This window comes from Lontra canadensis, unplaced genomic scaffold (assembly GCF_010015895.1).
Source record: "Lontra canadensis isolate GAN:19392208 unplaced genomic scaffold, GSC_riverotter_1.0 scaffold6, whole genome shotgun sequence".
Classification (NCBI taxonomy): domain Eukaryota; kingdom Metazoa; phylum Chordata; class Mammalia; order Carnivora; family Mustelidae; genus Lontra; species Lontra canadensis.
Window position 1 is genome coordinate 35,408,759 of NW_022631000.1, and position 12,781 is coordinate 35,421,539.

Sequence of the window (12,781 nt, forward strand, 5' to 3'; positions counted from 1 at the left end):
ACTCTTAACTATGGAGAACAGACTGATGGTTACCAGGGAGGTGGGTGGGGGGATGGGTGAAACAGGTGATGGGGATTTTGGAGTATAATTGTGATGAGTACGGGGTGATATATGTAAGTGCTGAATTATTATGTTGCATACCTGAAACTAATATAATGCTGTATGTTAACTATATTGGAATTAAAATAGAAAAAAAAGTAAAAAAAAATCTCCTTAAGGATAAATGATCCTAATCCCATGACTAAACCACTCTATTTTAAAAAAGAAAGACCCTTCCTCCAGACCCACTCCATGAATGAATGTTACATCACCCTCCAGATTAGACCAACCAAGGAGAGAGGTAAAGACTAGGTTGCCTTTGTCTCCTTGGTCGTCCCAGCATGCGGTTGGTCTTGACTACATGCAAAATTTCAATTAAAAAATTTATTTGTGATTAATTATGAAACAGCACCTGCTTCTTGATATTTATAATGAACTTTTATTTTTGTATATTCTCATATCTGTTCAAGTTGAAAAATCACCTCCTGTCAGTCTATTAGAGAAAGGACGACATTACTAGCTTTAAAATTAGCTTTCTGCAAGTCAGACTTGCCGATATGCTCTACAGATGGGATGTATTTTCACCCAATCAGGGAATACTTCAAAGCGTACCAAAGCCGTATTGATGGGTTCTTGTAAGCTTTTATATCATCCTTTATAGAACACCGGTGATGGGCCAGATTTTCAAGGATTTATTTCAATATCATGTGTTTTTGGATTTTTTTTTTTTAGCCTCAAATCATTTTTGTTCACATAAAGGAATTCTAGTGATTCGGATGTTTAAAATGTCCTTTAGCTGATTAACTAAATTCCTTCAGTCTTACACGTAAATATAATCAGGCAGTGATGTCAGACAATTACTCTATGAATACCTGACTTTCCAGGGTTGGCTAACCTGCACCCACATCAGAGGCCTAGAGGGCCCAGGAGAGAATTACTGACTTGGGAATAACAGGCGCTTTCATAGCCGAAATGACACTGCTGACCTAACCTCAGGAAGACTGGGGGTTTGACAATTTTTCCAGACACGATGATAGATTTGTGCTGCTGTATTTATACTCCATTGCCTGCCCCCTCTCTGATTAACAGCATGCAATACCAGGATGGTTGACTGAGGATAAGAATGGCATTTGTGACCTTGATTCACCTCATACTGAATTCTGCCGGACTCTGACCAGTGAGGTTCCTGTTCTTTCAACACAGTTTATTACTACAGTATTAGGTTGAACCCTATGAGAGTGATGTTTTTATAGGGCAAAGTAAGGGAGTCAGATGTCAGTATCGGTTATTTTTCATACGATTCAAAACGATACCAAAAGAACTTCTTTAAAGTGTTTTTTATCATTTTTCTTATGGTATAGACATTATGACATCAGTCTAAAATTATTCTTACTACATTGTTGTTGTTGTTTCCTGATGGCTATTTGTCTTTTTAACTCTAAATGTTGTGGAAGTGGTTTTTATGTTTTTTCCCTTTGTTTCTTGATTACTTTGCATAATTCAGCAAGAAAGGCCAAATGTGCCTTTTTTACACCAACAACACATAACACAGTTTCTAAGCCTAAATCTTTCTTCAATAAATTTTTAAGGATAGAAATGTGATATTGTTGAGCTGAGTGATCTCGTGACAGCAAGCAAAACTGTGTCAGCCAGATGACTGCTGGCATTCTCCTGAATGGTTTATGCAATCTCGGGAATAATAACAATACGTCCCCTGCAGTCAGCATGAGTCCTTTCTTGGTGGATGTATTTATAGTGAGTCATATAAATCTTTAATCCCCCACACATATCTCTGTGCAAGGAATTTTCCAGGAACTTCCAGGAAATTACAAAAATGTGAACAAATTCCAAAATGTCAACTTAAAAAAAACGTATACTCAAAAAAAAAATTTATATATATATATATATATATATATATATGCCATTCCCAGTAGGGAACATCAAAAGAAAATACCTGTTGATTTTTGTTTGTTTTTAGTAAAGATGATGGATTCAGTTAATATTTTGGAATAAAAATCCAAGTCACTCTCAAATTCCCCAAATAATTCAAGGCAATAAGAAATAGCATGTATTTTTGACAACTAGATGCTTGAAGTAACTGCAGGGCTTCCACACATTTTCACAAGATTAAAACTCACCACACAGCACAGCTTCAATGCTTTAAGCTAAACTTAAAAAACAAAACCATTCTAGCAGATGGAAATATGTCTAACTTTACATTTGCTACAGACTTCCTCTCTTAAGCTGGGCAATTCACTTAACCTCTTTTACATTATATTCTCCAACCTGTGCTTTAAATACAGAGAGTATTAGTGAAACGCAAAATTGTGAAGAGTTTGTGTTGAGTTTTATTGATTTTAGTTATTCCTAAGTCTTCCTATACTTAACTATCCAACACTCATATTGAATATGAGCAATCTCACCTTTATTGTCACCATTAAAAAAAGAATTGTAAGAATCGTAAGCAATAAATCAATGTAAACACCTCTGAAAATGTCAGATTCTGCAGATATGCAGAAAATATTTGTCATTACCAAATGCTTGAATCCCCCTTTCCCTTTGTTAGCATGAGAATACATTCTTTCCTCTGATTTGGAGTGGGAGAAGGGATAGTAAGTAGTGTATGGAAAATAGAACCCTCCTAGTATCATCCCCAAAGGGGATGACAGTGCGTGGGTGAATATGAATTGGATTCACTATCCTTCCACGGTGTTTCTTTCTGGGAGACACACTGTCTAGCTTTTCCTATGTGGGGGTAGCCTGTGAAAAGCTGTCAGGTCCAACAAGAAGGCTAGGACCTTCATCTAAATCTCAAGGGAATAACATGGCTGCTAACTGAGAAAGACTGCGAGAAAACCCTAATTAGCTGACAGTGTCTTCAAAACATCCAAATCTCTTCAACCCACTACCAGAAAGATGAGCTTGCCCTGGGCACGCTTCCATTTTAGTATCTGTGCCTCAAACCTATCATCTCTTCCAGGAACAGGGCACAAAAACTTAAAAGAAGTATGAGAAAATTTAGTAGTCAAAACAAATAATATTTTTAAAAAATGAAAATGAATGCAAAAAGTTCATGATGAAACAAGAGATCAAAATTATAAATGGAAACATGATCAATATTACCTCTTGATCCTTTTGCCTCTGCTCCAGTATGGCTTGGCAAGACATACTGATCCTGTCTTTGCTTAAAATGTTACTGAGGTTTTTTGGCACCTCCTTAAATTGTGCACCCGAGGGAAGTCCTGTTTCCTGACATCTTTTTCTTTGTTCTCTGTTTTCTGACTAGCTCACACTCTTGCTGGTTCCTGACAGATATCATCTCCTGATTATGATTTTTCTCCAAGAGGCCAGGGATTGTGTCTCTTTGGGTCACAGCTAAATCCCACACAAAGCTGAATTTTTAGCACAGTACCTGGCACACAGTAGCTGCTTCATACATGCTTCTGAATGATTGGGAGAAAAAGCTCTTGAAGCTCCTTGCTGTATCTGGCTTCCTTGCATGCTTATGTGGTTGGGAAGATGTCTCTGACTGGACCCCTACCCCAGAGCCTATTTTAGTGAACACGGACCCTTCCAGGAGTTTCCTAAACACTAGGGACAGAGAACCAGGAACAATATATTTTGAGGTTTGAAAAGAATTGGAGTCGGTGAACTTAAGTGCACCTAATAGATTCAAATAGAAATAAAAAAGATGATTGACCTTATTGGGGGGAAAAGCAATTAAAATATTGTGAGGGTGTTTTCAAACTATCTCTTTTGCAAAAAAAATCCAGGGTATGGTAATTTTTATGATTTAAGACTTTCTCCCCTCCCCAACAGGTGTCTGAAATTTCTCACATTTAGGGTGTTCAGAGCACATACCTTCAATGGTACACTGATCGGGGACTGGAATCTTCTTTCCGATTTCCACAGCATATGCTTTTACTTTACTGAAGTTTTCCTTTAAGTGCAAGTAGAGCTTATCTTGGTATTCTACAGGACTTGCAATTGTTTCTGGAGTTTCTCCCTGGCAGTTTTCTTTAACTGTTTCTGGCAAATTCTCTGATTCTGTACGCATAATACTTGGGTGTGAAACTGAAGAATTTCCCAGCTGTGATCTGTCAGAGTTTGCCTTAAAGGTCAACTTATCATTTCCTTGGCGAAGTGGGTCTGTTTCTGAAAGAAAGAAGCTGGTTGGCTTATCTTCACTCTCTACAACTTCCTCATCATCTGAACTCTCATTCTTCGTTAGTGCAGTGTGCAAAGCCAAACTCTTTGACCTGCAATACAAACAAAAAGCCAAGACAGGTAAAGAAGCCAAGCTAGAACTCACTGAGAAGAAAAGAAAGGATAATAACAGTTGGGAAAAATGACTTCCTCTAGAGTGTGAAACAGAGAATTGGTGCTATTAACAGATTTGATAAAAACATAGATCAGCAACAAGTTACATAGTAAGCCAAATCCTTGAAGATCCAGGCCACCTCCAAAAACAGATATTAAAAAGTCAATTTCATGGCAAAACTAACTGGAAAATAGTAGACTTACATACTTATATTCTTTTTTCCCTACTTTTGCTTCTGCTTTTTCATCAGAAAACAAGAAAGGCTTTTGACAGTCATTCTCAAAATAGCACATCTATAGGGGCGCCTGGGTGGCTCAGTCGGTTAAGTGTCTGTTGTCGGTTCAGGTCATGATCCCAGGGTATAGGGATCGATCCCCAGATCACACTCCCTGCTCAGTGAAAAGCCTGCTTATCCTTTTCCCTTTGCCTGCTTCTCTGCCTGTTTGTGCTCTCTCTTGCTCTCTGATAAATAAATAAATAAATAAATAAATAAATAAAAGCTATATATAGCACATCTATATTTGAAATATTTAAAAAAATAAGCCATAGATTTGTTTTCCATCTGTATTCTCCTTTTAATAATAATAAAAAATAAAGTAAGCCTCTTTGGATAACGGAAGCATGGTGAATGTCATTTCATTCATGAAAAGATGGGACTTTGGGTGCTATAGGTAAAAGATATTTAAAAACCACCCCATAACAGTGTGATAACATAATTTCTAGCAAACATGAAGTGCATACTTTAAAAAACCAGCCAAGCAAAGCTTATACCTGTTAAATCTAATGTCCTTTCTTTCTTCCTTAGAAAATTGGCCCAAACTGTATCTTCTGATAGAGCTGGGAGTATTGTTCTCAGCATTTATTTTGTCTTCAAAAGCCTGTATTTTAACTTGCAGCTTTTCATGGTCTTCATTTTCAGCCAAAGTGAGTTTGATTTTTTCCAGCTTCTCAGGGATTTCAACCTCAGTGCTTGGTTTTTCCCTAAAGGAATAAAAACCATTGCATTAAATGATGGTCACATATACCCTCAAGATAGTATTACTCTCTATTTAACTGCTTCTTATTCAAAATGGAAAAATTTACCGGATGAATTTTTGATTAGTCATTTAGCAAATGTTTATTGAGTAACTACAATGGACATAGGATTTTTTTTTAAGATTTTGTTTTTAAGTAATCTCTACACCCAACATGGGGCTTGAACTCATAACCCCAAGATAAAAAGCCACATGCTCTACACACTGACCTTGTTGTCCCCATTTTTTTTTTTTAAGAAAATTATATTTGTTCCAGTTTCTGTCATATACATTGTTTCTGTGGTAGGAAATGTGCTCATAATAGTCACCATCTCTGCCAGCCCATCACTGGGGTCTCCCATGTACCTTTTTCTAGCCCATCTCTTCTTTATGGATGCCTGCTATTCCTCTATAAATACGCCCAAACCGATTATAGATTTATTCTATAAAAGACCATTCAATCAATGGGTGTATGATTTAAATCTTTGGGGAACATTTCTTTGGAGCTGCTGAGGTCATCCTACTTATTGTGATGGCCTACCACCGTTATGGGGCCATTTGCAAGTCCTTGCATTATACAACCATCATGAACTGACAGATGTGTGGCCGGCTAGTGGGAGCAGTGTAGGTGGGAGACTTTTTTTATGCAACCACACAGATCCTCTTCAGCTTCTGATTAGCCGTAACATTACAGATCACTCTAGGTATGATCTGAACCCTTTGCTCAATCTTGCCTGCACTGATACTCACACTCTAGGGCTCTTTGTTGCAGCCAATAGCAAATTGATCTGTGTGCTAAACTTCCTTCTCTTTAAAAAAAATTTTTTTTAATTTGAGTATAGTTGAAACACCATATTCAGGTGAATAATGGACATAGGTCTTCGAAATTGTTTCTATAGCTACTTCTGCTAGAAGTGTATAAACATTGGTGTGTGTGTGCCAACTTCACGTTAGAAGGAGTTTTTTTAAGAATTCAGAGAATAAAAAGCAGTTTGTATGGTTATCTACCCTATTTTTATCCAGTTCTACAAAAGCATGGCTTTCACATGAAATTAATGCCAGATAATTTTTAGAAAAATTTTAAGGGGTGATTTGTTTGTGCTGAAATTGATAGAACATTTCAAATGGACGGTATAAACTCATGGCGTTGTTAATTTTATGGCACTCAGTGTGATTCTTTTATATTATGAAATAAGAAAAACCTTTCTATTGGGCCTCAATCCCAGGACCCTAGGATCATGACCTGAGCTAAAGGCAAATACTTAACTGACTGAGCTACCCAGGCATTCCAATTTTTTATTAAACAATCACTATCAATATAATATGAGATTATTATTCTTTCTTTTTAAATATAAGAGTTAATAATCCCTAGAAATCCATTCATCAAGGTGGCTTAATAATTCTGTTGGTTTGTCTGTGTGTATTTACCTGGCTGGCCCTCTTTACTATTTTTTCCTAGACGTTAATGAAAATGGCCTCAAACATACAAAACAATCCTGGCTTTTTCAAATATATGGCTATTTCCCCCTAAGGACCAAGGTAAACCTGGCATAGTACACAGGTGAGAGTGAGAAAATACAATTCTGTTTTTTCTAATGACACTGCTTTTTAGGGAAAATCAACATGAAAGTGCTGGTGACAGTTTTTTCCAAATACACTTTACCCATTCTGGGGCCATGTGTGTGGTGGGCACTGGGAAATGTTGGTTGGCAGCTTTCCTGGCTGGCCCAGAGAGGAGTACTGGTTTTACGGGAGGGTTCATAGTTTTGGGGCCTTCAGTTTTTAAAATTCCCATTAGTCCAGCCCAGGAACAGATGTAATTGGTGCCACTGGGAAAGCAAGTAGATCATCATTTAAGTAACCAGGATATTGTTTATTGTCTAATAAAATATTGCTGAAAAAACTTAAATACATATTTATATAATTTTTATAGGCTTCCTATAGTTTTACATACATAATGCAAAATTTATTATCTATATCATGCTTCATTGAAATATACATGAATAGATTTCAAAATCAGTACATGGGAATAAAGGCTAATCACAAGCATATTTTTCTTTATGATATATATGATACTGGCTGCCCACAACAGATGGGAGGTTTTGACATCTTCCAGCCAGATGATTCTAAAAGTTGAACTTTTACTCCTGTTACAAATGAAACAAAGATAGTACTATCACTGGGTGTTATTTTACAAACCATGATGATTATTAAGGTTATTTTTAAAAGATCCAATGGGACTTCTGGGGAAGATGATGGAGTAGGAAGATCCTAAGCTCACCTTGTCCCAAGGATACAGCTAGATAACACCCACATCAATGCAAATAACCCAAAAAATTACCTTAAGATTGGCAGAACAGAATCTTGACAGCTAAATGTAGAGAAAAGTCCACACTGAAGAGGGTAGGAAGGGTAGAGACATGGTGGAGGCTAAATGGACCCATGGGACTGTCCAAGGAGGAGGGGAAACCATGGACATGAAGAGGAGGAACAGACCCTCACAACAAGCACCCTGGACTGGGAAACCCACACAAGTACGATGAATCCCCATAACATTTGGTTTTGGAAATCACAGGGGACTAATTCTGTGAGTTCTTATGATAGGGGTTTAACCTGGAACTTTTAAAATCAGCAGGCTACACTCTGGGAGAGCCAGAGGGCAAGAGGAAACCAATTCCTTGCCCTTAAAGAGAGAGCACAACAGGGGCACCTGGGTGGCTCAGTGGGTTAAAGCCTCTGCCTTTGGCTCAGGTCATGATCCCAGGGTCCTGGGATCGAGCCCCGCTTCAGGCTCTCTGCTCAGCAGGGAGTCTGCTTCCCTTCCTCTCTCTGCCTGCCTCTCTGCCTATTTGTGATCTCTGTCAAATAAATAAATAAAATCTTAAAAAAAAAAAAAGAGAGACAGCACAACAAACAGCTCTGTAGAGATACAGCCTAGAAGTAGCAATTTGAAAAACGTTTGGGGTACCTGGGAAGATTTATTTACTAATTTCAGGGAATGTGCTGGAGGAGCAGACATCTTTAAGAGACTTCTCCAGGGACAAAGGAACTGACAAACACAATTTCCCTCTCGGGCTCCCCCGCCTAGACACATGAACACATGTGGGAACCAGCACAGCATGACCACTCTCACCTAATTTGCTGGCAGCATGTCCCACCCCTGTGTTCTCCTGTAGACATGACCCCTTTAGTCCCGCTGCAGTTTTCTAAAGCAATTCAAGGTCCATTCCCACAACACTCCTGCATGAAGCATGTTAACACTGTAAGTTCCACCCCCACATTCTCATGCAAAACCACCCCCAGTGGGTTGGGGGCAGGCATCTGTTCTGAATGCAGGCACTAACTACCAATAAACCTTCTCAAGGGACAACATAGGAAAGCACATTGCTAATCAGTTCTACTGCATCTCTGGCAAACTCCTGGTCTGACTCATCTCAAGAACAAGGCAGACCCAAACTGACCCAATAACAACACAGGTACCAAATACTGTCCACAACAGACAAAGAGAGATGGGGCTGAAAGCAAAAGTGGCTCAGCCAAAGCAGTGGGGCACATTCAACACACATAGGAGACACCCATGAAGTAACATTCTGGTGAAGAAGGCACATTGCACTGCAGAACACTACAGGACCTCTTCTTCATAAGGCCACTACTTTCAAGATCAGGAAATGCAGATGACTTTCCTAACACATAGAAAGAGCACAAACAGGAGCACCTGAGTGCCTCAGTCAGTTAAGTGTCCAACTCTTGGTTTTGGCTTAGGTCAAGATCTCACAGGGTCATGGGATTAAGCCCTATGTTGGGGGTCCATGCTCATCTGGGAGTCTGCTTGAAAGATTCTCTCACTCTGCCCCTTCCCCCCATCAAATAAAGAAATCTTAAAAAAAAAAAAATTTAAAAAAGGAGCACAAAGAGTTAGACAAAAGGAGGAGACAGGGGAATATGTTCCTAATGAAGACAAGGACAAAGTCACAGGAAGAGAGCTAAATGAAATAGAGGTGAGTAATATGCCTGTTGGATAATTGAAAGTAATGCTCATAAAGAAAGAAAAGAATAGATGACCTCAGTGAAACCTTTAACAAAGAGATAGAAAACATAAGAAAGAACTAATCAGAGATGAAGAACTCAATAATTGAAAGTAAAAATACACTACAGAGAATAAATAGTAGACTAGAAGAAGCAGAAGAACAGATCAGCAACCCAGAATACAGAGTAATTGAAAGCAATCAGCTGAAGAGGAGAGAGAAGAAATAATAATAATAATAATAAGAAGAAGAAGAAGAAGAAGAAGAAGACTTAAAGAACTCTGCAACACCATCAAGCACAATTACATTTAAATATAGGGATACCAGAAGGAGAAAAGAGAGAAAAGGGGGAAGAAATTTTATTTGAGGAATTAATAGCTGAAATTTTCCCAGTCTGGGAAGGAAACAGAAATCTGGAACAAATAGGCTCAGAAAACTCCCAACAAAATCAACCTAAGGAGTTTCACACAAAGACAGTAACTTAAGTGGCAAAAAGTAGTGATAAAGAGAGAATTTTAAAAACAGCAAGGGGAAAGAAAAAGTTACATACTAGGGAGTCTCTATAAAGTTATCAGCTGATTTTTCAGCAGAAACTTGGAAGACTAGAAGAGAGTGGCATAATATATTCAAAGTGTTGAAAGAAAAAAACTTCTAATTAAGAATACTCTATCCACCAAAGCTATTGTTCAGAATAGAAAAAGGAGATATAAACTCATGACACAAACTGAGGGTTGCTGGGAAGTGGGGGGTAGAGATAGGGTGGCTGGGTTATGGACAGTGGGGAGGGTATGTGCTATGGTGAGTGCTGTGAAATGTGCAAGCCTGATGATTCACAGACTTATACCCCTGGGGCAAATAATACATTATATGTTAATTTAAAGAAAAAAGAAAAAAAAAACTGCTGGGGGAAAAAAAGGGTGGGGGGAGGTAAAGAGTTTTTACAAAAGTAAAAGGAATTCATGACCACTAAATCAGTCTGACAAGAAATATTAAAGAAATGTTGAGTGGAAAGAAAAGACATAAGTAGGTGTAAGAAAAGTAGGAAGCACAAAAGCAGTAAAATTCATCTTATCTATAAAAATCAGTCAAGCAACTCAAAAAATAAAAGGATATAAAATTTGTCACTGTATACCTAAAATGTGGGGATAAAGGAGTAAAAGCTGTTTCAGATTCACAGGGTCATCAATTTAATATAGACCATTATATGCATAAGATATTATATACAGACCTAATGGTACCCACAAATCAAAAACCAGTAATAGATATGCAATAACAACAAAAAAGGCAAGGAATCCAAGTGTATTACTAAAGAAAATCAGCAAGCCATGAGAGAGAAGAAAAGAGAAGAAAAGAACAGAGAAAAACTGCAAAACAACCAAAAAACAAATAACGAAATGGTAACAAATACATTCCTATCAATATTTACTTTGAATATAAATGGACTAAGCACCCCAATCAAAAGACATAGAGTGAAAGAGTGGATAAAGAAACAAGACCCATCCAAATGTTGCCTACAAGAGACTTATTTCACACCTAAAGATACATCTACAGATTGAATATGAAGTGATGGAAAATCAGTTATCATGCAAATAGAAGTTGAAAGAAAGCCGGAGTAGCAATATTTACATAAAATAGACTTTAAAACAAAGACTGTAACAAGAGACAAAGAAACACACTATATAATCATAAAGGGAACAATACAAGAAGAAGATATAACAGTTGTAAATAACAGCTGTAAATATGCACCCAATGTGGGAGCACCCAAATACAAAAAAGCAGCTAATAACAAATATAAATATGTCACTGATAATAATACAATCATTATTGGGGACGCCTGGGTGGCTCAGTGGGTTAAGCGTCTGCCTTCGGCTCAGGTCATGATCTCAGTGTCCTGGGATCCAGCCCTGCATCAGGCTTTCTGCTCAGCAAGGCGCCTGTTTCCCCTCTCTCTCTGCCTGCTTCTCTGCCTACTTGTGATCTCTCTGTGTGTGTCAAATGAATAAATAAAATATTTTAAAAAATACAATCATTATTATAGTATGTATGTATGTATGTGATTTTAAAACTCCATGCACATCAATGAACAGGTCATCCAAAAGAAAATCCACAAGAAAACAGTGACTTTGAATGACACATTGGATCAGAGGGATCTAACAGATATATTCAGAACATTCCATCCTAGAGCAGCAGAATGCACATTCTTTTCAAGGGTACAGGGAACATTCTCCAGAATAATTCACATATTAGGCCACAAAAGAAGCCTCAACAAATTAAAAAAGACTGAAGTCATTCCACGCATCTTTTCTGACCACAACATTGTGAAACTAGAAATCAACAATAAGAAAAATCTGGAAAGAACACAAATACATGGAGGTTAAATAACGTGCTCCTAAACAATGAATGGGTCAACCCAGAATTCAACAAGGAAATGAAAAATATATATGTATACACGGAAGAAAATGAAAACACAACAGTCCAAAACCCTGAAGATGCAAGAAAAGTGGTTCCATAGCAATAAAGACCTACCTCAAGAAGCAAGGAAAATCTCAAATGAACAACCTGATCTTACACCTAAAGGAGCTAGAAAAAGAAGGACAAACAAAACCCAAAGCCAGTAAAAGGAAGGAAATGATAAAGATTAGAGCAGAAACAAATGAAATATAAACTAAAACAAAACAAAACAAAAAGGAGTGGAACAGATCAATCAAACCAGGCCCCGGTTCTTTAAAAAGAAAAACAAAATAAATAAACCTTTAGCCAGAGTCATAAATAGAGAGAGAGAGAGAGAGAGAGAGATATCAAACTCTAACATTCAGAAATGAAAGAGGAGAAATAACAACTGACAGCACAGAAATACAAAGGATTATAAGAGTATATTATGAAAACTTTATGTCAACAAATAGGACAACCTGGGGGGGGGGGGAGGATAAATTCCTAGTAACATAAAGCCTTCTAAAACTGACCCAGGAAGAAATAGAAAATGTGAAGAAACCAAATATTAGTAGTGAAATTGAATCAGTAATCAAAGAACTCTCAACAAATAAGAGTCCAGAGTGCAGAGAGCTTCAAAGGTAATTCTACCAAACATTTAAAGAAGAGTTAATACTTATTCTTCTCAAACTATTAAAAAAAAAAAAACCAGAAGAGGAAGGAAAGTTTCCAAATTAATTCTATGAGGCTAGCATTATCCTGATACCAAAACCAGATAAATACACTACAAAAAAAAAAAAAAAAAAGAGGTCAATATCTCAAATGAATATAAATGCAAAAATCCTCACCAGAATACTAGGAAACTGAATCCAACAATACATTAATAAAATCATGCATCACAATCAAGTGGGATTTATTCATGGGATGCAAGAGTAGTTCGATATTCATAAATC

The 12,781-nt window shown here is 37.4% G+C and overlaps 1 protein-coding gene across 4 annotated transcripts in view; it reads right to left on the reverse strand.

Annotated features, from left to right (window-relative positions):
• Nucleotides 1-12,781, reverse strand: part of VEPH1 (ventricular zone expressed PH domain containing 1) — a 246,357-nt gene that overhangs the window by 103,372 nt on the left and 130,204 nt on the right. For all 4 annotated transcript variants that reach the window (XR_004382083.1, XM_032852594.1, XM_032852593.1 and 1 more), the window contains 2 exons: nucleotides 5,132-5,341; nucleotides 3,901-4,298 (listed from right to left, as the gene is read on the reverse strand). Coding sequence is in view for 3 of the 4 variants with exons in the window: in XM_032852594.1 (XP_032708485.1) it covers nucleotides 3,901-4,298; nucleotides 5,132-5,341 (608 nt within the window). In the remaining variant the exon portion in view is untranslated. The remainder of the gene's footprint in view (nucleotides 1-3,900; nucleotides 4,299-5,131; nucleotides 5,342-12,781) is intronic.